This window comes from Eleutherodactylus coqui, chromosome 10 (assembly GCF_035609145.1).
Source record: "Eleutherodactylus coqui strain aEleCoq1 chromosome 10, aEleCoq1.hap1, whole genome shotgun sequence".
Lineage (NCBI taxonomy): Eukaryota > Metazoa > Chordata > Amphibia > Anura > Eleutherodactylidae > Eleutherodactylus > Eleutherodactylus coqui.
Window position 1 is genome coordinate 140,898,621 of NC_089846.1, and position 24,534 is coordinate 140,923,154.

The 24,534-nt window shown below is 45.6% G+C and overlaps 1 protein-coding gene across 2 annotated transcripts; it reads right to left on the reverse strand.

Annotated features, from left to right (window-relative positions):
- Positions 1–666: 666 nt before the first annotated feature.
- On the reverse strand, positions 667–23,611 carry LOC136581002 (protein FAM98B-like). 2 transcript variants are annotated; one of them, XR_010787039.1, is made up of 9 exons: positions 23,436–23,611; positions 18,804–18,952; positions 14,400–14,534; positions 14,044–14,228; positions 13,512–13,583; positions 8,357–8,473; positions 4,764–4,931; positions 4,355–4,552; positions 667–1,551 (listed from the first exon to the last, which is right to left on the reverse strand). XR_010787039.1 is itself a non-coding variant. In XM_066581970.1 (8 exons), exons 1-8 carry the CDS (start codon positions 23,537–23,539, stop codon positions 4,412–4,414), a joined length of 1,071 nt encoding a protein of 356 aa, XP_066438067.1. In that variant the 5' UTR covers positions 23,540–23,611; the 3' UTR covers positions 1,651–4,411. The 2 variants fall into 2 exon arrangements, 1 of the variants encoding a protein (XP_066438067.1); XM_066581970.1 differs by lacking the exon at positions 667–1,551 and having other exon boundaries at positions 1,651–4,552.
- Positions 23,612–24,534: the final 923 nt, after the last annotated feature.

Below are 24,534 nucleotides of genomic sequence, written 5' to 3' on the forward strand. Positions count from 1 at the left end.
TTACAGATCCAGGACCCAAACGGCTAGACGCGGCCTAACCCGGCAGCGGCGGAGAGGTAAGTATGTGTTCGGTTTTTTTTTTGGTTTTTTTTAAACACCAGATAGAAGCCCTTCCCTGAAAAACATTTCTATCTCAAGCCCTTCCCCGAAAATCACTGCGGGGGTGCCGCCATCCTATTGCCTTCAATGGGGCTGCCAGCAGCGGTGGCTCTATTGAAATCAATAGGTGAGCTTTGCGGTCCCCTCCCACAGCTGTGGGAGGGCATTCTTTACTCCCCGCAGGGAGTCCCCTTTACTCCCCATGCAATTAAAACTTGAAAAATTCCGGTGCCAGCTCAGTGCTCTGCACATTTCAGCACTAGAGCTGTCCACAGAAACCTTCTGGGGTTTAACTGCATGGTCAGTGCAGCAAGACCCAGAGATTTTCCAGGCATGCCACTCAAGGGGTTAAAGGATACTAAGCCACAGAGAAGATATGTGACCAATACAAGTTGAAGAGAAGGCTGATCATGTGATGGCAGGAGCCCCCCCTCCCTCCACGTGCCGTTGATGACCTACCCTAAGAATAGTCCAGCAAGTCCCGGATAACCGCTATGTAGATTCTGCTTTTCATCATATAAATCCAGATTCTGAAACATTATCTTTTTTTAACTAATTTTTTATTATAGATTTTTTGAGTGTTACTTTCTGTACATAATTATGGGGCAGCCATCTTGGCCTACTGTAATTAATAGCATTCAGAGATCTGCTTTACAGCAGCCATATGGAGCATGCAGTCTGCAGATGTTTATGGAGTTCTATGGCAGATCGCTGTGGGCATCCTCTGTGACCGATGCAAGGAGGAGGAGCAGGCGGCAAGCCACAATTCACCAGTAGGTTTTCTTCTGACAATTCATTCTGTATAAAGAGCGCCCGTTCTGTCCTGGGGTCTGCTGGGTCAGCTGCAGCCCTCCTAATTCCATCCCAGCTTTTCTTCTCTCGACTATCGCATTATCCCGCAGCATTTCCTGTTAAATTTGCCTCCTGACACTTTGAATCTGTCAAGTGGGCGGTGTCCACCACTCGTAGAGACAGCCCTTTTGACAGATTCAAAGCACCAGGAGATGAATCTAATGGGACTTGGCATGGGGTAGAGTAGAGATAAAAGAAAAACTGTAATGGAGTCAGTGGGCCACGGCTGCGTGGCTATGCGGCTGGCGCTGCTGATACAGCCTGTCGTCCTGAAAGGAGATTTCACTCCAATTAATCCAAAATAAAAATACAGCAGCTTTTACACCGTTTCCTACTGGTTTGAGGATAGATTTAAAAATAAACCCGTCACCTCTAAAACAGCACTATGAACCAAGTCTAGGACCTTAAACCATAAAATTAGAAGTCTAAGGGAGAGCGTGCGCACAGCAGACTGAAAAAGTTGGATTTTCAGACCATTCATGGATGTCACAGGTGAACGTGGGAACGGGAGAACAGGAGAGTATAGAATACATACATACCCCGCTCCCCGTCACCTTCCTGAACTAAAGTTATGGTGCTGCTTGGTGATGACCGGGTCCCCTAGAGGAAACAGATTTAACACCACTCTTACACATATGTATACAGAACTGTATAGGTATAAAACCTCAACCACCTAAAACAATATATCGAGGAGTCAAATGCAAGATGAAACCGAATTGCAGTTTTATTTACTACAAAGCCAGCTGGTATACATAATAGATACCGCAGAGGACCTCCCACAGATCATTCACTAGCACCCATCAGTATATGTGATACAGCAGCATAAAAAAAAAAAAAACATTAAAAAAAACATATATACATTTTTACAGATTTTTTTTTCAAACATCTGCTAAATAATGCCTAAAAAAACCAACCAACAAAGAACGTCCCGTCGGCCCTCCTGGCAGGGCTGCTTCAGTAAGTAGGTACAATCCCCATAAAACAACTGTGCTACATCTGTTCTTGTACACGGACTCTGGGGCAAACTTACTAAACCTGTCTAATATTTAGATTGTGTCAACCGAGACAAGAGCTTCAGAAGATGCACCAAGTTTACTACGGTTACAGACTGACAGATTTGGTGCGCCTGGCCAGAAGTCAGACATGTCTCCCCCTTCCACCAGCTCAAGGTTGGCTTAGGCCAACTTCCCATGGGTGAGCACAATATGGGCCGTGAATCCCACCCCCATATCGCGCCCCACCATGTGAATTCCTCAAGCACACAAGGCTCTTTCATGTAAACAGCCTGGCATCACTTTGGTGAAGAAGCTGTCAGCCGCGGCGGTGGATCGCAGAGTTTATCCCATCGTTTTCAAAAAGTGACCCCGTGATGCTGCGTCCAGACCCATTAAAAATAATGGGTGCTGCAATGTGAGAGCGCGCAAAAAGATAGAACATGCCGCGGTTTGTTTCCTGCATAGCATCACATTGTGGAGCCATGGAGGAAAGCATCGCTCATGTGTATGACCCCAGGTCAAAAGAACGGGGTTCATATTTGTGCCTCTTGAGTGTGAAGTTAGCCTTACTGTGCGCAGCACTATAAAATAAACAAAAACTGGTTGAAGCCATTAATTAACTGGCTTATTTTGTTAAAGCGACAAAGCCACGCCCCCTTTTCTAGACACTTTTGAAAACTTTCTAGTAAAGTGCAAAAAGCGTCTAACACAAATAATAAAAGTTATACTTGACATGTCTCAGCTATTTCTTGTGAAAACGTATAAATGAACAAAAGAGTATTTTCCCTCTGGTGGTGGATTAGTGTCAGAATGTGCGGGGGCGCCCCCATTAACAAGGAGTATGATAGAGCCCCGTTGTCAGTATATTGATACATATCCGGGTGGAAAACCACAAGATGGGCACGAAGCAAAGGTTCTAAATAAAAAAGGAAAAAAAACAAAAAACAAACCCCATGTTATTCTACAAGGAACAGAAATATTTGGGCAGCGTCCTGAGTGGATGTGCATTTGCTCACACCTCTGCGTTTTCCACTGTACTATTTGCGCATACAAAAAAACAAGCAGCAATGGTCCTATCCATTGACACGGCTAATTAGCCTAATTTGTTCCATATGGTCCATATACCTGCACAGATGAATAGGGAATGCTGCGTATTTCTTTTTCCGATGGAACGATGCATGCAAAATAAGTGCATGTGAACGAACCCATTGAAATCAATGGGTTCCATTTTCGGCATACTGTGTGAGCAAACACGCCCGTGTGACACAAGCCTTACTAAGGGTCATGTCATACGTCACATATCCTGCAGATTTCACAACGATATTCTGTAGTGATATTCAGTACGATGTACTGACAGTCCGTGTAAAAAATATAGATTTCCTACGATAATAGCACTGGTCCGGCACATCGGACATTACACAAATAGGATGTCTGAGGGTCGTCCGACCAGAGCTCAGCCCAATAGTTGGACGTAACTTTTTAATTGCCTATGTGCATGTAATCTTTAAGTGAAAAATCTGCTCAGCTGAGAGTCATGGTGGGTTTTTTAATTTGCCAGATCCTCGATTTCTTATGTATATTGATCTTCACCACAGAATTCATTCATTCATTGCAAATTTGTGGTCAAAATCTGCACCAAAATCTGTGCGCCGTGTGGACATCTCTTAAGACAGCACAGGTCAGGAGAGCAGCAGATCCTCTAACTCATGGGGGTGAAGAACGGCCCTTGCTGGGATCAATAAAAATATGTACATTACACCTTTATATAATTAAGTATTTGCTTGTCATGAATTAAATTAAAGCTGCACATCAATCATTTCATCAGTCAGCAGGATTCATCATCACACATTCACTGTCTGCAAGTGCCAATTATAAAGATTTACAAAAAAACAAACGTTTGGTAGCTCAGTCTCATAATAAACCGTGCGTTACACGGATCTTTGCGTAACGCATGGGGAAAAATAAAAATATGTGGCCTTCATACCAGAGTTCTAGGTAAACCATCAAATCCCAGAATATCTGCTAATTAGAACAGCGCTGCCCTGAGGAGGCCTCGGACATGGAGGCCTCAGACGCACCGACATCCGGCGCCGCTGACCGTCAGATAGATTTTGTATTTATTTTTTTGCTTCACAATATAATGTGTACGAGCGCCGCCAGACCCCCTGAACAGAAACAAAGAACGAACGGCCATGCCATCATACAATCCTCAGTGCTCGCTGGGCACAAGCAGCGGCCACTAGCTAGTCCCCATTTCTTCCTTAGCAGGCACGCAGTATTTAGGGGGCAGTGGTTGCAGACAACGCTCTAATGTGTCTGCATTAAACATGACCGGCGCAGTGAGGGACGTTCTGTACAAGTGGAGTGTAAAGAAAAGTCACAGATCATTGGAGAGTAACTGAGCTTACACAGAATTTGGCATAAAGCAGGCACTAAATAGACTGTAAGAAGTGCATCAGTTGGGCTCACGTCCTTTTCCTCTTATTTCTTTTGCCCCAGTGTTGGCTTTTCCCTCCGCCTTCCCTGCGCTTCTCCCATGTTGGCATTGGTGGCTCAATTTCATTAGGTCGCCCTCCTCGGTCTGGCACAGTACCAGTCATAAGCATCTGTAATTCATGAAAACACTTCTTTTAAACAGTTAAAACTTTTGAATAACTTTCTACAACTAGTATGCAGTCCTAAGAGGTGTGCCTGGAACTGCTTCCATGGAAAAACTAAATTGTGGACTGATATTTGTGTGAATTGCATCATGCATGGCAAAACGCTACAGTCAATACAGGTCATGCAGTTAGGGGGCACATCAGCCATAGCCGCTACCTTCTGGATGGCACTGCGGGTTTTCTGGCAGGTGGTGGCATTGCATGTGTGTAGGATTCGGGAGTAGTCTTCGCGGGCAGCCAGTAAATGTGGAATGGTTATCCCGGACTCTGCTCTGAGGGACTTTCTTAAAGGCGAGTAGACTTCATTCATGGATTTTTCCTTTAGCTGGGTCAAAGGAAAAGATACAGATATAAGACAGATATCCAGTCCACAACAATAAGAGCCACGATACAGCGGATATATAAAGCAGCTACACGTCCCGAACACAATGACAGGTTTTTGTCATGGCAGATGAATCCCTTCAGGTTTCTCCCCCCTCCGTGTGACCCGGTATCGGTACGACTCCACTGGAAAACAACTGAAATCATTTAGGGGGGGAAAAATTAAAAATAACAAAACAAAAAATGTAGTAGTACAAGTGCTCACACCCTCCTATATTTGGGGTGTGGTTGTGTTCAGAATTAGCCAATCACTATTAAATGCATGTTAATAGCTGTCCGCACTCCGCCGCCATTATTTACAGGGATCTGATTTATCCCACAAGTTCGGCTCTTCTAGGAGGATTTTCCTGACATTTTCTTAATTGTTCTGTAAAGATCTTACAGCCCATCAAAGGGATCTGATTGTTGGGGGGTGTCAGTCAGAAGAAGGGGCCAAGACATCTCCAAGACATTACATGTACCAGGGAACACAGTGCAGACGTCAGTAAGAAGTGCAGTACATTTGGGACAACAGTGATATTACCGAGAACTGGACGGCTCAACAAATGATGGAAAGACCAGAAGAAAAAACTGGTCCAGGAGGCCGACAGCGACATTAAAGGAGCTGCAGGAGTTTCTGCCAAGTACTGGTTGTGTGGTGCATGTGACACCATCTCCCGTATTCTTCATATGTTCGGGCTGTGGGGTAAGGTGGTGAAATGGAAGCCTTTTATAATACGGAAAAACATCCAAGCCCGGCTAGGTTTTGTCAAAACCTACATGAAGTCTGCCAGAAGTATGTGGGAGAACGTGTGATGGACTGATGGGACCGGGGGGAGGGGGGGGGGACCTTTTGACCATAATTCCAAAAGGTATGTTTGGGGCAAAGCCAACACCGCGCATCACCAGAAGACCATCATACCCACAGTGAAAGTGGTGGGGGCAACATTATGCTTTGGGCTGGTTTTCTGCTGCTAGAACTGGGGCATTAGTCAAGGTGGAGGGAATTATGAACAGTTCCAAATATCGGTCCATTTTAGCACAAAAACCGTCAGGCCTCTATTTAAAAGATGAAGATGAAGAAGAGGTTCACCTTTCAGCACGACAACATCCCAAAGCAGACCTCCAAAAGAATGGCTTCACCAGAGGAAGTTTGAAGTTTTGGAATGGCCCAACCAGAGCCCAGAGCTGAATCCCATTGAAGATCTGTGGGTGACCTGAAGAGGGCGCTACTCACAAGATGTCCCCGCGTTCTGACACATTTGGAGCGATTATGCAAGGAAGAGTGGGCAAAGCTGGTCAAGATCTATCATGGCGATAGACACCCACCCACAAAGACTGAGTGCGGTCATAAAGTCAGAGGGTTCATTAACAAAGTATTAGCTTTAGGGGGTGTAGATTTAGGGCACATGAGTTTTCTTTTTAAAATTTTTCACCCTAAAAGAGGTTTGTTTTTCCAATGGAACAGCACAGGTAACGACCACTGAAGGTGGGAATCTGAGAACATGGAATAACTTTAGATTTAATTCCATTTTTTCTACATGATAAAAGCTGGTATTTAACAGGGGCGCGTAGACCATTTAGATCCCCTGTACATGTCCTCTAGACCAAAAGGTGAAGTATGTCCCATTAGACACAGAGCAGGCCTCACACGCTCTACTATACCATCACTAGAAGGACTCATGGGGAGAGACTTAGAAAACCGGGTACAGGGGGCAGTGATGAAGGAGTTGCATAACCGCTGCCGCTTTCCAAATAGTCTCAAAGGGAGCAGTCCGATCCTCGCTGTCATTACCAGCAACTTCTTCACTTTTTCCTTGCATTTATAAAACTTTCTTTATTGGGCGAGACACAGAGGAGACGGTATATGCAACACAGATGGTGAAGACGTCTTGGCAATGATATATTACATAAAGTGTGTTGATCCTCTTTGAAACGACTGCAGTTAACCACTTGCCTGAGGCTGATCTACCATATATATCAGCGGCAGGCACTTAACCATGCAGCTCTTTTTAGACTGTAGCGACATTATAAACCCCCTGACCCTGCCATTACTATACAGCACCGGTCATAGGGAAGACCACGGAGGACATCACTACTGCCACAATAACTTATATTAAGCCCAAAAAGTCTCTATTAAAAAATATATGACATACACTAAAAAAAAATAAATAAATAAGCTCTTTCTTGGAACGTGCGGACATAAAAAAAATATTTCCCCCCCCATGAAATGTGCTACTATAACCATAGAATAAAAGATGCTGCACGATGAATTGAGTAAATTTAAAACATGGTGAAACTGTTTTTTTTATTTTTTTTCTCTAAACACCCCAATCCTCCCAAAAAAGGGGACATTGATAAAAGTTGATTAAGAAGTCATATGTCCCCTATAGCAGTCCCCGTTGGAAAACGCAAGAAAAAAAAAAGCCTTTATATGGCTATAGTGATGGAAAAATAAAAATGATGGATCTCTGAATTCAGTAACCCAAAAATGTAGAAACTCCTGCAGTCCGACATGTCACAATGGGTTTGATACTGAAGTTATTAAAAGGAGTTGTCTGGCGGCATATTCTTACAATGGGGGTATGGCTAACCGAACTGAGGAGTCACCTGTGTGATATTACCCAAAGCACAAAATGTATAACACCATGCCACACATGTGAACAGAGCTTTAAAGTTTTAACAACCGCTTTATTGTTTTCTATGTGACGTACTTTTTTGGAAGTGGTGCTTCAGAAGTTTGCGGTGCTATACGTGCTTCAGACCCAATTCCTTAACCCGGCTTCCCACGGGCGAGAAAGTTGTGCGAAATTTGCGCGTTTTAAGACTCACAAAAATGAACCCCATCCTTTTGAATGCGGGGATACACATGGGCAGCGATTTACCTGATGCTGTGCGGGAAACAAATTGCGCCATGTTCTATGTGGCTGCATGATCTCGCATCACAGCCCCATTGAAAGCAATGGGAGAAACTCTGCAATCCTCTCCCACGAGAATTTCACATGGTGTTACGTTAGCCTAAGGTTGTTACTAATAGGCTAGGCATCAGATAGTGAGGAGAGAGCAATAACTTTGGTCTCTTTGATCACTTTAACACCCCAAGTGCTGCTGAGTCTAATAGGCCTAGATATCATTGAGTATAATGACAGACGCAGGTTAATAGTGCTGCCTGGGATTGACGGTAAAAATAGGTCTGTTTATCTAGAAACAGTGCCCTTCATGCCCGTGGGTAGTGTCTGGTATTGCAGTAATTCCAGTCACTTATGTAGTGGTTGCTGCAATACCAGACAACGCACGGACATGAGCAGAACCATTTCTGGAAAAACCCAACCCCTTTTCTCCAATACTGGGCAACTCGTTTGTGACAGTGAACATTAATGGATGACTGACCTGCGCTCTCTCCGACCAGTGGAACGATTGTACCGTCACGTCAAATCGAGTCACCAACATCCTCATTCTACACTCATACTCCTTGAGCATGGAGTAATGCAACTCCTGAAGAGTTTCCTAAGGAAAGAACATGTTGTGTGCAAATTAGGACTAAAGCCGTCACACCTTTCATGACCAGAGCACAAGGTTCAAGATGTTAGAAACAACTTACATAACAAGAAGCAGCCGCTTGACACTGCAGCTTCAGGGCTCGGTCACACGGGCGTTTTTTGGTCCGATCTGCAGATCTATAGACCCAATGCATCCCAATGGGAGTAGGCACATGTCCGTTTTTTATGCGGGTGTGCGATGAATTATAGGACACAACGATTCGCAGAACGCGCCTATCTGGGTTCTGCGAATCGTTGTGTTCTTTATATGCGCTCAATGGGGCCGGCGGCAGCAGCGCCGACCCCATTGAGAACATATACTAAAGATCGTTCTCCTCTGCCACAGCTGTAACAGCTCTCACTCATTCATGAATTCATGAATGGGTGAGTGAGTGCTGCCTCTGATTAGCTGAGCGCAGGGACCAATCAGAGGCAGCTCTCAGTTGTCATTCAATAGCTGCCCTCTGATTGGTCCCTGTGCTCAGCCAATCAGAGGCAGCACTCACTCATTCATGAATTCATGAATGGGTGAGTGAGAGCTGCCTCTGATTGGTGAGGGCTGTGACCAATCAGAGGCAGCCCATTCAGCTGCCCCTGAATACTACAGAGAGCAGTTCAGGAGAACTGCCGGCCGGACGTGGCTGAACTTCGGCTGCAGGAAAAAGGTGAGTATACTTTGTTTTTTTATTTTTACAAATTTTCAGGATAGTTTTCAGGGAAGGGCTTATATTTTAAGCCCTTCCCCGAAAATTCATCCAGCTCTTGCTAGCAGCCCATTGCTTTCAATGGAGCCAGCTGTATTGCCGGCTCCATTGAATTCAATGGGCGAACAGCGTTCTGCTTTGCCACAGCAAAGGATAGCGGGCAGCGCTGGGCCGTTTAGCTGAAAACGCTGCTAGATGCAGATTTTTCAGCGAATCGTCGGCCCCAGTCACGCGATTTGCGGATGCGCATCCGTTATGCGATCCGCAAATCGTGGGAAAAAACGCCCGTGTGACTTAGGCCTCACTCTAAAGGCAGGGTAACTCAACTACTTTTAGTAAAAGGTCCATTTGTCTCAATCTGCCGGCAGCAAAAAGGTCAGCTGACAGACATCCAATTAGGTTGTGCAGTGTACGAAGATAGCAGATCAGGAAGCCATTGTTAGACCCAACGGCAATCTGCAGTCACATTGTGTGGCAGCTGACAGGGAAGCTCCTCCCCCTTTATAACAATGTAGACGCCGTGGTTGCTATTGACCATGACATCTAAGGGATCAAGAGGGTTATCTCCAATAGCCAACAGTACATGGGTTTATTAACCCCTTAACGCAAACATATGACATTTACGGGCCTTCATGCTTACAATAACGTACATGTACAGAATTCTGCAGGAAATGCACCCTACAGATGATGTGAAAGTACAGGATTTTATGTTAAGTGTTTAATACCTCAAATTTATGGCCCAATTTGTTACCACAACGATTTTTCAGGTTTTTTCACCTATTCTTTCCAAAAGCCATAACTTTATTTTTCTGTTGACAACATACGGACTAGTTTGTTGCAGAGCCGTGCAGTGTTGCTGTAATGTTATATTGGTTTATTAATTGGGGGTCAGGGTGAAAAAAACCTGCAGATCCGCCATACATTTTTCAAACTGCGGCCTAAATGACATCACGTTTTCCTGCTGGTTACAACGATACCAAAAAATGTTTGGGGATTTTTCTACTTGTGCACAATAAAAACTCTTTTTTCTGGAAATGTAATATTTTTGTCATCGCTGCATTCACAAACCCAAAATGCGGTTAGTTTTACATCAACAGAACTGCGTCAGGACTTGTTCTCTATGTATATACAGCTTTTATTATCAGTCTGCGCCTTTTGCTGGTGAAATAAAGAATAAAAGCATTAGATAAATAATGTATCCATGTGATTGTTGCCGATCTGCTGACACCAATCACCTCCTCCCCCTTTTTTTTTTTTAGAGAAAAGATGAAAGATTTTTTTTATTTAAACTTGACTTTTTTGCCCCATTTACGGCCATTTCTCAGCACACATTTGCAGCCATTTTTGTAACGGTCTCGTTTGTCTACGGCAAAAGTAAAGCAGTAGAATATTTGATAACACTTATGTATATAAGGCCGCCCTCACACGGGCACTTTTTACCACGATTAGTGCGGCATTCTGAGCGCCAGGCTAATCGCAGTATAACGCTCCCATTATTTTCAAGATAGCCTCTCAGACAGCCGCTCAATCTCTGCGCTGGAAAGCGCCGCAATTTTCGAGCAGAGTCTGTCCTGTTTTTGATGTTTAGCGCACCTCTTCAATGAGGAGATATGCTCAACTCCAGAACTCTAGAATTGCATCACTTTGCTGCGCTGCTGAGTGAGAGAGGCCTAACTCTTAGGGTGCATTTACATGAGCGTGCGCATATGCATACATAGGTGTGCATACAACCGCTACCCACGTACGTGCACAAATACGCGTGAATGCAGGTCCATGCCCATTGAAAGCAAGAGGCTGCCAGCAACCACTGCAGTGATTTTCGAGGAAGGGCTTGAAATATAAACCCTACCCTGAAAATCATCCCTGTTTGTGTAATTATATTATACACATACATACACCTCTCCGCTGCTGCCGTGTAAATATTCCCCAGCGGGGAGTCCCCTTGCCACTGAACACTGTAACAGCACAGTCACAGCTATGGCAGAGGATCGCAATGTTGTCCCGTTGCTTTTAATGGGACCGGCGCTTCTGCAAGGATTTTAAGGGAAGGGCTTGAAATAGAAGCCCTTCCCTAAAAAATCATCCATAGAATGTGTTCAAAACAACGCACGCACACGGGCTCAGATGTGTCCAGCCTGAATTCAATGAATGGCCCAAGTGCTGCCCGTAATTGGCTGAGTGCTGTGACCAATCACAGGCAGCACTCAGCCAATCAGATACAGCCCTTTCAGCAGGCGGGTATTTTAAATCCCCGCCTGCTGAAAGAGCTTCAAAGCAATGCAAAGAGAATACAGGCTGGACGCGCCAGAGCCCTGGCAGCTGAGGAGAGGAGAGTATAATTTTTAACACATTCTATGGATGATTTGCAGGAAAGGGCTTCTATTTAAAGCCCTTCCTCAAAAAAACCCTGCGGGGCTTGCTGGCAGCCCATTGCTTTCAATGGGACTGCAGAAGTGGGAAAATGGGAGAACATCACGATCCTCTGCCACAGCTGTGGCAGGGGATTCTTTACTCTCCGTGGGGATGAAGAAATCCTTTGCTACAGCCGAGATAACTGTGGCAGGGGATTCTTTACTCCCCGCAGGGAGTCCCCTTGGCACTGAACACTGTGACAGTGCTGTCACAGTGTTCAGTGCCAAGGGGACTCCCCGCTGGGGAATATTGACACGCAACTATGGTGCATGCATGTCCTATGTTTTGCAGCTATGTGCGTTTGCATGTCTGTAAAACACGGACATCTGAACACACCACAGGGAACCAATGGTTTTAATAGACGCATAGTTTTATGTGCACAATTGTACGCACATAAACACGCTCGTCTGCATCCATCCTTACATAGATCTATACTACTCTACAGCTGCAGACTACAAGCAGCCTCTAGGAGACTGTAGTGCAGTATTAGTATTGTTGCTATTTTGAGGATGCGAGTTCCAATCCAACCAAGTGCCACAGTTGTATGCTCCATCGGTGTTTGCATGGACCTCCTCCCACAATCCAAAAAACACACACACAAGTTATAGGGGTTTACCAGCACTAAGTTATTTATGACAAATTCTAAGGATAGGTCATCAATATCAAATGGATGGGTCTGCTGCTCGGTACATAGGCTGAACAGGCAGCTGAAGTAGCTGCATAACACAGGGGAGTGCCGCTGTCACTTCACTGCATACCAGGCACAGCACTGTACATTTCACAGTGGCTGTGCCTGGTACTGCAACTCAGTCCCATTCACTTGAATAGGATTGAGCAGCTTTCGGGCCATGTAAACAACGATTGTGACAACCCTGAGAGATGCAATTAGCTGATTGGAGGGGGTCCCAAGCAGCAAGCCCCCAGCTATCTGATATTGATGACCTGTCCTACCAGAGACCAAGAAAACCCCTTTAAAAAGGGAACCAGTCATCGCTTTCTCCACCACTAAACTACAGGAGCAGACCAGGGAATTAGAGTGATTTCCATAAATAACTTTATTATCTTTCCATTTGAAAGCATGCCTATGTGAAACATCTTTAATAATATCTCGCACGCTGCATGCCAACGCCTGCAGTCCGGTCTGGTGGGCGGGCTTGGACCGTCTCTTCTGGCAGCAGGTTTTAGTATAAGTCCACAGCTGCTAGGTAGCCTGTCCTCCATGGAGCACTTTGGTTTCTCACCCACGCATCGGAGGTTTGCAGACTAGCGTATGTGCAGGTCCTGTATTCCTTTTGAGAGCAGATTCGTCATTCCCATCTGCACATGCGTCGACCTGCAAACTTCTAGCACATGGGTGAGAAACCAAAGCGTTGTGTGGAGGACGTAGTACTCATCAGCCAAGGTGGGCGGGATTATGCTAAAACCTGTGGCCAGAAGAGACGTTCTGAGCCTGCCAACCGGACCGGACTTCAGGCATTTGCATACAGGACGGCAGATTTTAAAAGAGGGTTTACACAAGTATGCCTTCAAAGTCAAAAGACACTAAAGTTACTTACTGAAACTGCAGCAATTCTCTCGTCTGTTGCTGTACTTTAGGGCATTAGAAACCACTGACAGGGAAATTCTATGGAGTGTCCCATTATGGCTAGGGACTGATGACCATCTCTGTAACAAACAAAGCAGTGTCAATCACCTGATCATGTGCAAGCTTATCCATATCTAGGATTTGCAGACTCTGTAATCCTCTGCTTTCCTCTTGGAGCTTTATATCCTGATACCCGACAGCTTTGAAATATTTGGTGCATCATAAGACATTTCTAATGACTGCTGGATTGCAAAAGAAAAAAACCCCACACACACTACATACAGACTACAACAAGCATCCCTTACCCACTGTTCAGGCTCTAACTGAGCTTTAAAGAGAGGGGAAGACATTTGGACCATCCCAGAAAGTTCTGTGATCTAAAGATAATGCAAAAGGACAAAAAGGCTCCTTTAAATATGCTGTAGAGAAATTACACTTTATTTATAAATCATATCTATTTACAAACTGCAGACATGTCCCAAGTTTAGACAGGTGGAGGTGCGACTGTAAAGACCCCCACCGATCACTACAATGAACATGCAGAAATTCTCAGAGGAGTCCTCTGCCCATTAGTTTGTACAGACTCTATAGCCTTTCTATGGCGCTCACACACCGCTTCAAGCAGTGACGGAAACAGCTAAACAGGCATAGCGGTCAAATGAGCCCTTCTGCCTGTTCGTTTTTAGTGATCAGTATGGTCTCAGGACCCAGACCCCACCGATAAAAACCTCTGACATATCACTAGGACATTAGAAGCTTGTAAAAGATTTCGTTACACTTTAACTGACAGATATAGAGAGTAGCGAGAGCATCGAAGAGGCAGCAATTCTTATTTACCTTATTCTCCAGGTCCCTCATCAGCTCCGTCACTGGGACATCTGGAGAAATCTCAGGCAAATCCAAGGCTTTCCCTAGAAGTCGCAACTCATAGAGAACATCCTCATTGTGTCTTACAGGTTCAGAAGTGGAAACGTTAGACTTCTTTAAGAGTCGAGCCGCCTCCAGCTCAGTGCTCAGGAACACTAAGGAAAAGCATTGACAGGCTTGGTAAGTCTGGATTCAGCTTTGTTTTATAGAAGAATGAAATACATTCCCAAGATTGAAAATTCATCCCCCAACCACCATTAGTGGCTCGGCCAACTACATCCGTGCCACAAGGGGAGAGAATATTACATGTAGAGCAAACACTTTACCAATGAGCTGCAGACAGTTTGCAGGTTTCAGCAGCCTGGAAGTGACATTGTTGGAGGTCAGTGATGTGTAGGGACAGTGAAGTTCGCTGATCACGCCGCTCATCTCCAACTGGAAGGTCTCGGAATCGGCAGGACCTGAGGAGGTAAAGTACTGCATTACAGAAAGGAGAGAACAAGAGGGCTGGTAAATGCTGTGTCCTGCTCTGAGCAATGCTTCTACCATATACGAATAACATACAGTCCAACACTCTCACTGCTAAAGCTACAATGTGCCATATAAAGGCAGCAAGTGACTGAATGATATACCGAGGTGTGCAGTACAATGATACTCCATGACCCTCGATGCGTTATCAGCCAGAAGGCCCATCATATAGAGCCAGGTGCAGTGTACCCCCCTCTATATACATAGGGCTGCAGGATACTTTCCATAGGTCTTCTCATCACTGTCCTCTTGAAGTAATCTGCAAGTGGTCCTTCAGTCTCTGCTGACATGTAACCTTGGTGCTGAACGCATAGGAGATAGACATGCACCCCAGCAAATGCAATCTGTCTCGGCTAGATACAGCACGAATCATCCATGAATAACCAGTACATACAAGCTGCAGGGGAGGGGAGGAAACCTGTTAGGCCATGTGACCAACATAACGGCCATTTTGAATTCAACTCTAATTTTCCCAATGGGAAGGTAGGTGTGTGATATATTAAACTGGCAAAGAAATTCACCATAGAAACAGTGTGCTTCATTTTAGGATCACTGTGTTAGCAGGGAATAAACAAAGTTATTATTCTTCATTCCAGGCAATGTGAATGATGGAGTCATCTAAAGCAGAACGTGTTGAGACTGTCATGTCAGGAGAAAGGAGCAGACGTCATTGCAGCAGATTTCACGCCACCCAACCAGACCTCCCAGTACACACCGTGCAGTTGCCAAACTTCTTTCCAAGTTCTAGCAAACAGGTTCTGCCGCTGATAAACCAAAATCTGGAAGACCTAAAACCGTTACTGATGAAGCAGCTTCTACTCTGGCCTCATTCAGACAACGTAGCACTTGTCCGTCTCAAGAATGTGCGGTTAGCTGTGCCTCCATACAGTGAGTTTTGTCTATGTGTAATCGGTATCCTTGCAAATTGCAGACGCTGCAACATCTGACAGAGGACGATCTCAACATGTTCTGCTTGACATAACAGGATCATTCATGTTGCCTGTAATGAAGAGAAATGACCATGTCAACATAAAATGATTACAGTTATGTTAAAATGAAGCACCGCATTGTTTCTATGGTGAAATTTTCCACCAGTCTGATATTTCACACAGGTATCTTACCACTGGAAAGAACAGAGTTGAATCTAAGATGGCGGCATCCAAAATGGCTGTCATGTTGGTCACATGGCCTAACAGGTTTCCCTCTTGCCCCGCAGCTTGTATGCAAAAATTGGATCACCTTCTGCCATAAGGTTTTCGTTCTATATGGGTGTTTCTACACTTTTAAGGCTCCCTGTACAGACAGTTTTCCCAGTTATTCACCAATCCAAGCCTTTCACCGCAGTGAAATTTCCAATAGTTTTGACCTTTGGTGGATATACGTCATATGGGTGTAATGTTCACTGCAGAGATCACCTTGTCTCAGCTTTGCTCTGAAAGGGTCTGAAATCAGGTCAGTGCTGATGAAAGGCCAGCAGGAAAGGACCCGTCTTGATAGTCATAGAGGGTGAATTACCACAAGTCACCGGTAACATGTATCATGTAAGAAGTGATCTCGACTCTTGGATGGATGAATTGTGACAAGACGGAGCGAATGCAGAACAGAAAAAGAAACCCCGCAGCATTTTACCAATGTTTCAGAGATACGGGTCTTACGCCCTCGTTTCCTGGCTCACTATGGCAAACCTTACAGCCCTGATCTTCTGGAAGTTCAGAGTTATCATAAGGACAGTATGAAGTCTCAATCCCTACGCCCCGAATGTGTGTAAATAAATTATAGTTACATTTACAGTTCACTACAGTTTTGTAGGTTCCCATCTTTTGCTTTTAGCGGCAGCATCAGGGTCGACCTATGATGCTCAGGGTTTGGGTTCGGAGACCCGCGGTCCAGCTGGGACACACTTTGCACTCCGTATTGGAGATGGATAATGCAAATGACCGTATGGTCAGGCCTTTAGCGCTGCAAGGCTGTTAATCTAGGGTAAAGCCGGCCCACAATATCATGGCAATGCAGCCGATATAAGGAGTGGACTACAAACCCATTTCAACTAGCCAGTTTTGCACCCCGTCAGACAGGGACAGCATAGTGGAGAGTATTCTAATCTACTAATTTGAGTATTTTTGTAACACTCTTATGTTTGAGTGCTTTACTTTATTTCAGCTACTCCATACTACTCTCCTTTTTTCCAGTTGTTCTGGAGGCTCACAAATGTCGCTTTTCATATTTAGACAACCAGCACCCAAACATCCTCCTTTTGAGCCATTTGTAAAACTTTCCAAAGGTTCTATTTTCTCATGGGTTCCTGATGAGTCGCTCTTGCGCCGAAACGCGTAGAACCACGAACTGAACCGAGATCTGAATAGGAATTACATTTTGTAACCAAATCTGAACCCTTTAGCGAACCGATTTGCTGCTCGGACGAGAATGCAGTTACTCGAGAAGAGCGATGCGCGCTTGAGTAACTGCATTATCCGAGCGTGCTGGCTCATCTCTATTGGTGACCAAGGTCTGCTATAGACTGCAGCGCATCCTCCCCGTTGGGTTGTGATGTATTGACACTTTATATAATAAAGGCTTAGGATCTTCAAACACAAGCAGCGCATTAACTTCTTTCTAAGTATCCTGGATGGATTGCTGTGGTGGACGGCACGGTAAAACGGCCTCTGGAAATGAAGATCCAACCAGACTTTGAAGCAGGGGCCATACGGAGTGAGGTGGGGAGCATACCTATTTTTTCTCATATGGTCATTTTCATGCAGAGATTACCTGATGGCCCCAACCTCTCCCCAGTGGTCACTGCAGGAAAAAATGTAGTATTATATTAGAGGCCGGTCATTTAGAAGAGTGACGGACCATCTTCTATAATATCCCCATTCCCCAACTATCTATATGAACATAGATTGTCTTCACGAGAGAACCTCTTTAAGAAAATGGCATGCTCTACGCCCTTTTAATATTCTGCTGAAAAGCATTGAGACCAAAGTCTCCTTTCACTTTACAGCTTGCTGTGCGGTTTACATATATTCCTACAGTACCACAAAGTCCTCGTCATTAAAGGTTTGTATCTGCAGTTTCACACGACTTTGTGCCGGAATAACTTAGTGGAAATGTTTTAGAGACCCCCTTTCTCAGCTCATGTGTAACATCATGCAGTGTGACCAACTCCCCCACATTGATGTTAGTCATAATGAGAAATGAAACCATAAATCAGACAGCTTAATTCAGGTAACAATTAGACAGATGTCTCTGGTCTTGTGTTAATATCATAAAAGGTACAAATCAGAAAGTTACATTTAAGTCATTGTCAGAATACATTTATTTATATGGCTATTCTTGTGAAAGCTGCAATATTACATCATGTATTACATGTGCTGACATCTAGTGGTCAAACTTTATACTACTATTGTGCAGTGGATAAAAAGGAGATGGAACAATGCCTCTACAGCACCCCCTATTGGAAGGCAGCATTCCTGTAGTCAATGTCAGACCATTTAACAGGCCTTGTAACAATAACTGGGAATAGGAGTCAAAGCCAGATCGGTGGTGTTGTAGGGACATTGTTCCATCTGCCTTTTGCATATCCAAGTTTCCAAGAGCGTGCATGGGCTCATAAGTCTCCTCACATCTTCTACATACTCTCCCTAAGGAGAAACTATACCCTTTCTGACCCGTGGATTAAAGGGGTTATATCATCTTATAAAGTGATGGAATATCGCAAAGTCCGACCTCTGGGAACCCACTAATTCAGCGGTGCCATGGATCTAAGTGAACGGCACTAGCTGTTGTTCCCAACACAGCGGGGTGACCAGGAGCGCCAGAGTCCAGGGGATGCAATGCTAAATTAGTGCTATGGCCTCTTCATTCTTTGGATCTTGGAGGTCTCAGAGGTCGGACCTCCACTGATCATAAAGCGATGGCATATTCTAGCAATATGCCATCACTTTAGAAGATGGAAATACCCCATTAATGATAATGTTGTATTAAAGGTATATTGTACGTCTTCAGAAGATCGGAAGTAAGAATATAGATGTATCTGGGGAGCACTTGAGATGGGCAGCGATATTCCCGATCCCTCCAGGACCCACATTCATTGGTGGTGGGGGAGTTCATAAACTAACATAATAATAATTACCGAACGTGTCTCTTTAAGCGCGGTGGATGGAGATAAGATCATGGATAACATTTAAAGTGGTGCCGCTCACCTTCAGTTGGGCTGACGTTATCCTCAAGGTTGGACACAGATTTCAGCTCCGACACCAGCCATACACAAAGAGATGTAAAGAGCTGGCATGCAGCGCCCGACTCGCAGGAACGCAGAAGGTCATCTTCATTAGATAAAGGTCCTGTATACCTGCAATATAAAAGCACATTATTTCCTTTGCTTGGCTTTGTAGTTTTGTGCCGTTCTCCCCTCTACATTGGAGGGGTTACTCAGTAGTGTGATCTGCTGCGGACTTTGCAGACAACTTGCTCATTCAATAACCGGCATGTATCTCAGTCAATCTTCTATGTTCGTGTTTTTGTTGGGAGGGCACGGCTGGGCGCACCACCATTCACATAGATCTCTACTAGGCTCCCCCCTTACCTCAGAAATAGAAGAAGCCCTGGCATCTATGTCTAAAGGCCCAGATGATCTCCCAATCGCAGTCTAGCAATGTAGTAGTCCTGCAGCTGCTCTCCCTTTATAACAGGGTATTTGTTGAGGGCCGCTGTTTTGATTTAATCACTTCAGACATCAAAGTATTGATAATAAAACCCAATGAAAATTCTGAAGATTGCAGCTCATACCGACCCTCCTCATTACTGAATGTGGACTAGAAGAGAATCCCCTAAAGTCTAGCATCTTGACTGAACATACTGGATATCATATATCCAGACCAGTCAGGCTTTATGCCTGGAAGATGCACTTCTGACAATATGAAGAGTCCAAGTGGTCACTCAAATTTGATGGAAGCAACAGAACTATTGGGAATCGGCATCCTTAGATGCCACTAAGGCCGTTGACTATCGAACGGCTACATCTGCTGGAAGCAATGTGATGCTTTGGATTCAGAGATGGGTTTCCATTATATACAATACTCCTATTACCAATATTCTAGTCAATACCATATGCTCTAGACCCTTCCTTCTGGGCAGAGGGACATGTCTTGCTGCCTACTCTTACCCGTTATTTGCAGTGGCCATTGAGCCATTGGCCCTGGCTGCAAGTCAAGATCCTGGTCCGTGAACATACTGGCAGAAGTGCCCCTTTACGTCCCTGCGAGTGAGGGACTGGTCTATGGGCGAGGCGATATCCCATCTCGAGGTTGTCTCCAGCTTTAAGTAAATCAGCATATATAAATCTCTAGAGACTCTCTAGCTATAACCTGAACATTGCCCCACTGCGCACTGTTCTTATGGATAAATGTAAAACATGAAGCTCCCGACCCGTATTGGTGGTGGGCAGGGAGAAGCTTACTAAAAAAAATAAAATTATTGTTCTCCATAAGCTTTTATATAACCTGGAACACTCAAGACACCATCGTGCTGCAGAAGCTTTTTAATGCAGCCAACTCCTTACTACCCCCTTTGTACGGGGCAAGGCATGAGTCAAACTGCAGTTGGAGACCCTTCAGCATCCCAACGATATGGCAGGTGCATCCCTCCCGATGTGGATGGCCAGTTGAGATATCTACGACATTGGCTTTTAGAGGATCCCTTGCCTAATTATGAACACCCGCTAATTGATTTGCTGAGACGGTCAATGAAGGGCTGTGATTGGTTCTTGATGCTGGCTCGATGCCCAATCACAGCAATCTATTGCTGGAGGCGGGGTTCTCAAACCTGGCTTACAGCAATAGATCATCTGTCAGTGCAGGGGAAGCCCGAAGCAGCGGCAGAGATCAGCGGTCGGGACCCTGACAGAAGATCTTTTTTCCCAGCTTCCTTGGCCATAAAGAATGCCTGCGCTGCTGAAACCGGGCGGAATCTGCAGTAAACACAGCGTTGAAAAATGCTGCGTTTCTGCAAACGCCTGTGTGAGGGAGGCCTTGATCCGCTTACGAATCGCAATACATCGCCCACGGATCAGGCTATGAAAAGCTTTCCATAGGCCAACTACGGAAAGCGCAACCCGAAGCCCACGAGCGAGAATCATCGATTCTCTGCTCGCGGGATTGAAATCGCGGCATGATGCTCTTTGGGAGAGACGACTGCTGCGTTCTTGTTTTAGATACAGCATCACTCTTGTCCAGCGACTGGTATTCCATCTCATCTGTATGGAGAGGAGCTGCAACACTAGAACCGGCCCAAGGACAAGGGTGGCGCTCCTGCCAGGGAGCAAGATGCTGGCTCCTATCTTGTATACACCCTTCAACGTTGATGGATCCTTCTGACAATCTTCAGGGGTGCAGAGGTGCCGGTCTGATCCTCCTCCTCCTGGGATATGAGCCACTAACGGGAGAAGTCACTGCAGCCGCTTATCCCCTTTGTCCGATCAAACAAACAAGATGTGGGTAAGGCTAACGTCACACGGGCGACTGCGATATCGCGCTCGCCAACCTGCGGATGCGAGGAGTTTTTGTCTCAAAACCGCCTCGCATCACTTCGGGGAAATTGCGATTCTTCGCGGCTGACGGCCGCCGTGGAGGAGCGCGGAGTTTCTCCTATTGTTTTTAATGGAAGACATCGAGTCATGCGCGCCTGGCACACGGTGCAAGGCTGCCGCCAACCCAAGCGAAAATAATGAGATGCGAGAGCGCGCACAGAAGATAGGACACGCTGCGATTGGTTTCCCGCATCGCACCTGTGTATGACCCCACTCCTCGCACAAATCTCGCATGATTTCCCCGCCCGTGTGAAGCGCTCAGCTGCTGTGTACGATTGGCCGGTCTTGATGGAAAGGATTGACGGTGCGAAACTTAGGGCTTATTTCACACATCTTCTGTTCAGGGTTACAAGTCTCATCACTTTTTTGACGTGTGTGAAAACAAGCAGCGGGCGGCCGGCGGGGCATTTACAGCCTGCAGGAGAACAGGTGCATGAAAAAAAAGGGAGAAATGCACTCGCACAGCGTTCTCTTCTACCGCACCCATTAACCTGAAGGGGCGACTCGGTGTCTATTTTCTGCGCACAATAACTTTATTTTTCTGTCCACATAGTTGGGTGGGGCTCATTCTGCGCGGCACGTCCTGTCATTTCTGTTGGTACCATTTTTGCATACAATTGACTTTTTGATTGCTTTGTATTACATTTTTTCTCAGAGATAGGGTGACCGAAAAAGTGCATTTCTGGAGTCTTTTTTTTTTTTTTTCGGACGATTTTCACCATGAGGATAAAAAACAACAACATTATTTTGATAGATTGGACTTTTACGGACGCAGCGATACCAAAAACGTATTTTTGGTTTATTATTTTGATTTTTTTATTGCAAATATGGCAAAAGTTTTTTTTGCTTTTTTTTTTTAAAGTAATTATTAAAAACTTTTTTATTCTTACATTTTCTTTTAGTCCCCCTGGAGAATTGGGTGAAAACACATATTGGGCGCATTTATGACGGCCTTACGTCGGTCTCTGGCCAAAAAAAATTGCTAATTTTTTTGTGAGAATATCATTTGTGAAAAAATTTGCAACTTTTCTAGTTTAAGCGCCGGCCCCCGCGGGCAGCGATTGTTGGGGGCATGGCTGCCTGGACCAGCAGATACATATATAGTGTGCACCAGAAATGTACGCCTGGTCGTACGTGCGCCTGGGTATTTTGTGCTAAGCGCAGCAGATGCTGGAGGCAGCACGCTTCCCCCATTGACATTAAAACTGCTCGTGAGAATAAGCCCCCATGGCCGACACATCTGCCGGACGCAGGAGTCATTTTACATGTCGCCCTGAAGTAAGTGGTAGCTGGTTGTATATTCCGCTCGTCTGCAGGAGGAAGCCATTTCCCACCGCATGTTATGGACAGTATTCGGTGCCGACCGCGGACCGCGCACATCAGATGGCGTACAGCCGGCCGCACACTCCCGGCACCTCGATCTTACGTTGTACACCGTGCGGGGAAACATGACGTATCTTTATTCTGTGGGTTGCCGGGACAACGATAACATAACAGGGTTTTTCTGTGTTTCACTACGAGTGCGGGGTTAAGGCGGAGGCTTGTGCAGCACACTGGTTTCCATGGACGCCATTCTGGCGGACAGCGCGGTGATTCCTGGTGGAGCCGGCGACCCTGAAGGCACCACAATGATGCAGATAGATGGTACGTGGCTTCAGTGGCGCAGACTATCGCACACGGCGAGCGCAGAGCGGCCATCTGACAAAAGGGATTATTTATTAACTTTTTGATCATTTAAAAACAAGTGAGGTCGTTTATTCCGCTTATTATCGGATCAGAAGCGGTACTTTTTTGTTGAGAACTCCTTGAAGTCTATGTGAATAGAGCGGAGGGAGGCGCTCGTTGTCATCGCAGTTCTGTTCCTCTGCTCCAAAAACAGAACAGCCAGAAGGGATCCAGACGCCGATATAAAGGCGCCCTCGCGGCCCGGCGCACGGTGATAACACGTTTATATCGCTTTTGTCGGCATTTACTACTTTGCTTTTGTTTTTTGTTGAAAAGCCTCTTAAATAAACAGCTGCCCGTGTCCCAAGATGGCGGCCCGCGGCGACGTGTGCTTAGAGGGGCGGCGCTGACGCAGTTTTGGTACCATTTTGCGATACATTTCTTCAGTCGCTTTTCAATGCCTCGTTTAGTGGTCTGCCGCTCCTCGGTGACGTCATGCTCGTACTACAAGTCCCAGCATGCCTGTCAGCGATACGACTGCCCTCCCACAAATCCCGTTGCACACAGACGGCGGGTCTCTCACCCGAGCTCCCGCAGCAGCCCCGCCGCCTCTCTCAGTAATATCTCCTGGGCTCCACCGTCTTCCCCGTCCATGTCGTCTGCTTGGTCTAGGTCTTCCGGGCTCATAGTGACACCTGAGCCGCAGGCTTGGGCCTGCTACCCAATGTCTCCTAGCAACCGTCACTGACTCACAGCTTTTACGTCACACTCCAGCAGCCAATCAAAACACTGTTTTTCAGCGCGGGCTTTGGAACGTTACTGACCCTGTCAGTGCGCACTGCGCCTGCGTGAGGTGAAGTTCCCGCGCAGTGACAGGGCGCCCCATCCAATATGGCCGCTGACTGATAACTCTACTGCATTGATGTCTCCTCGTGTCATTTATAGTCGTTCCAGTTTTCAAATCATTAAACACAATTAAAACCTAAGTAAACACCAGATGTGAAGGCCAGTGACCACTGATACGCCTTACTATGGCGGTGGCTGAGCTCATTACTGACAGCCAGGCTCCTGCTATAACTGCCAGGAATGACAGTTTAACCCCTTACATGCCACAATCCATAGCTACTGCAGCATGTAAGCAGATGACAGGGCAAGGGGCTCATCCTGTCACCTATCAGCCCCAGCAATGCCATCCAGAGGTACCAATGGGCCCCAGCAATGCCATCCAGAGGTACCAATGGGCCCCGTGGCAGCAGGAGGCCCGACAATCTGCCATGTAATCGTTGTGAGGAAAAGGAATTGCGCATGTGAATAAATGCATTCTACAGAATGGATTTCATGTTTGTGCGCGTTTTGTGGGCATCGCACGAAATTTTTGCAGGACAATCACTCGTGTGAATAAGCACCAAGTATTGCAGTGTATTATCCACGTCTCCAGGTTCTCGCGAGGGACTAAAAATAACGTTTAAAAAGTTCAATGAAGTTTACATTTTGAAAAATCCAGTTTAAAACAGAAATACATGTTTTTCACCAGCAAAAGCCCTTTTTGGGGCTCACACCCACTTGTGTTTTTTCACGCTGTGATATCGCTGCGTTTCTTTAACGCGATTGTCAATGGGACTTTCTAATGTTAAAAACGCACAAAAATCGCAGAGGTGCCAACGTTTTTAACATTAGAAAGT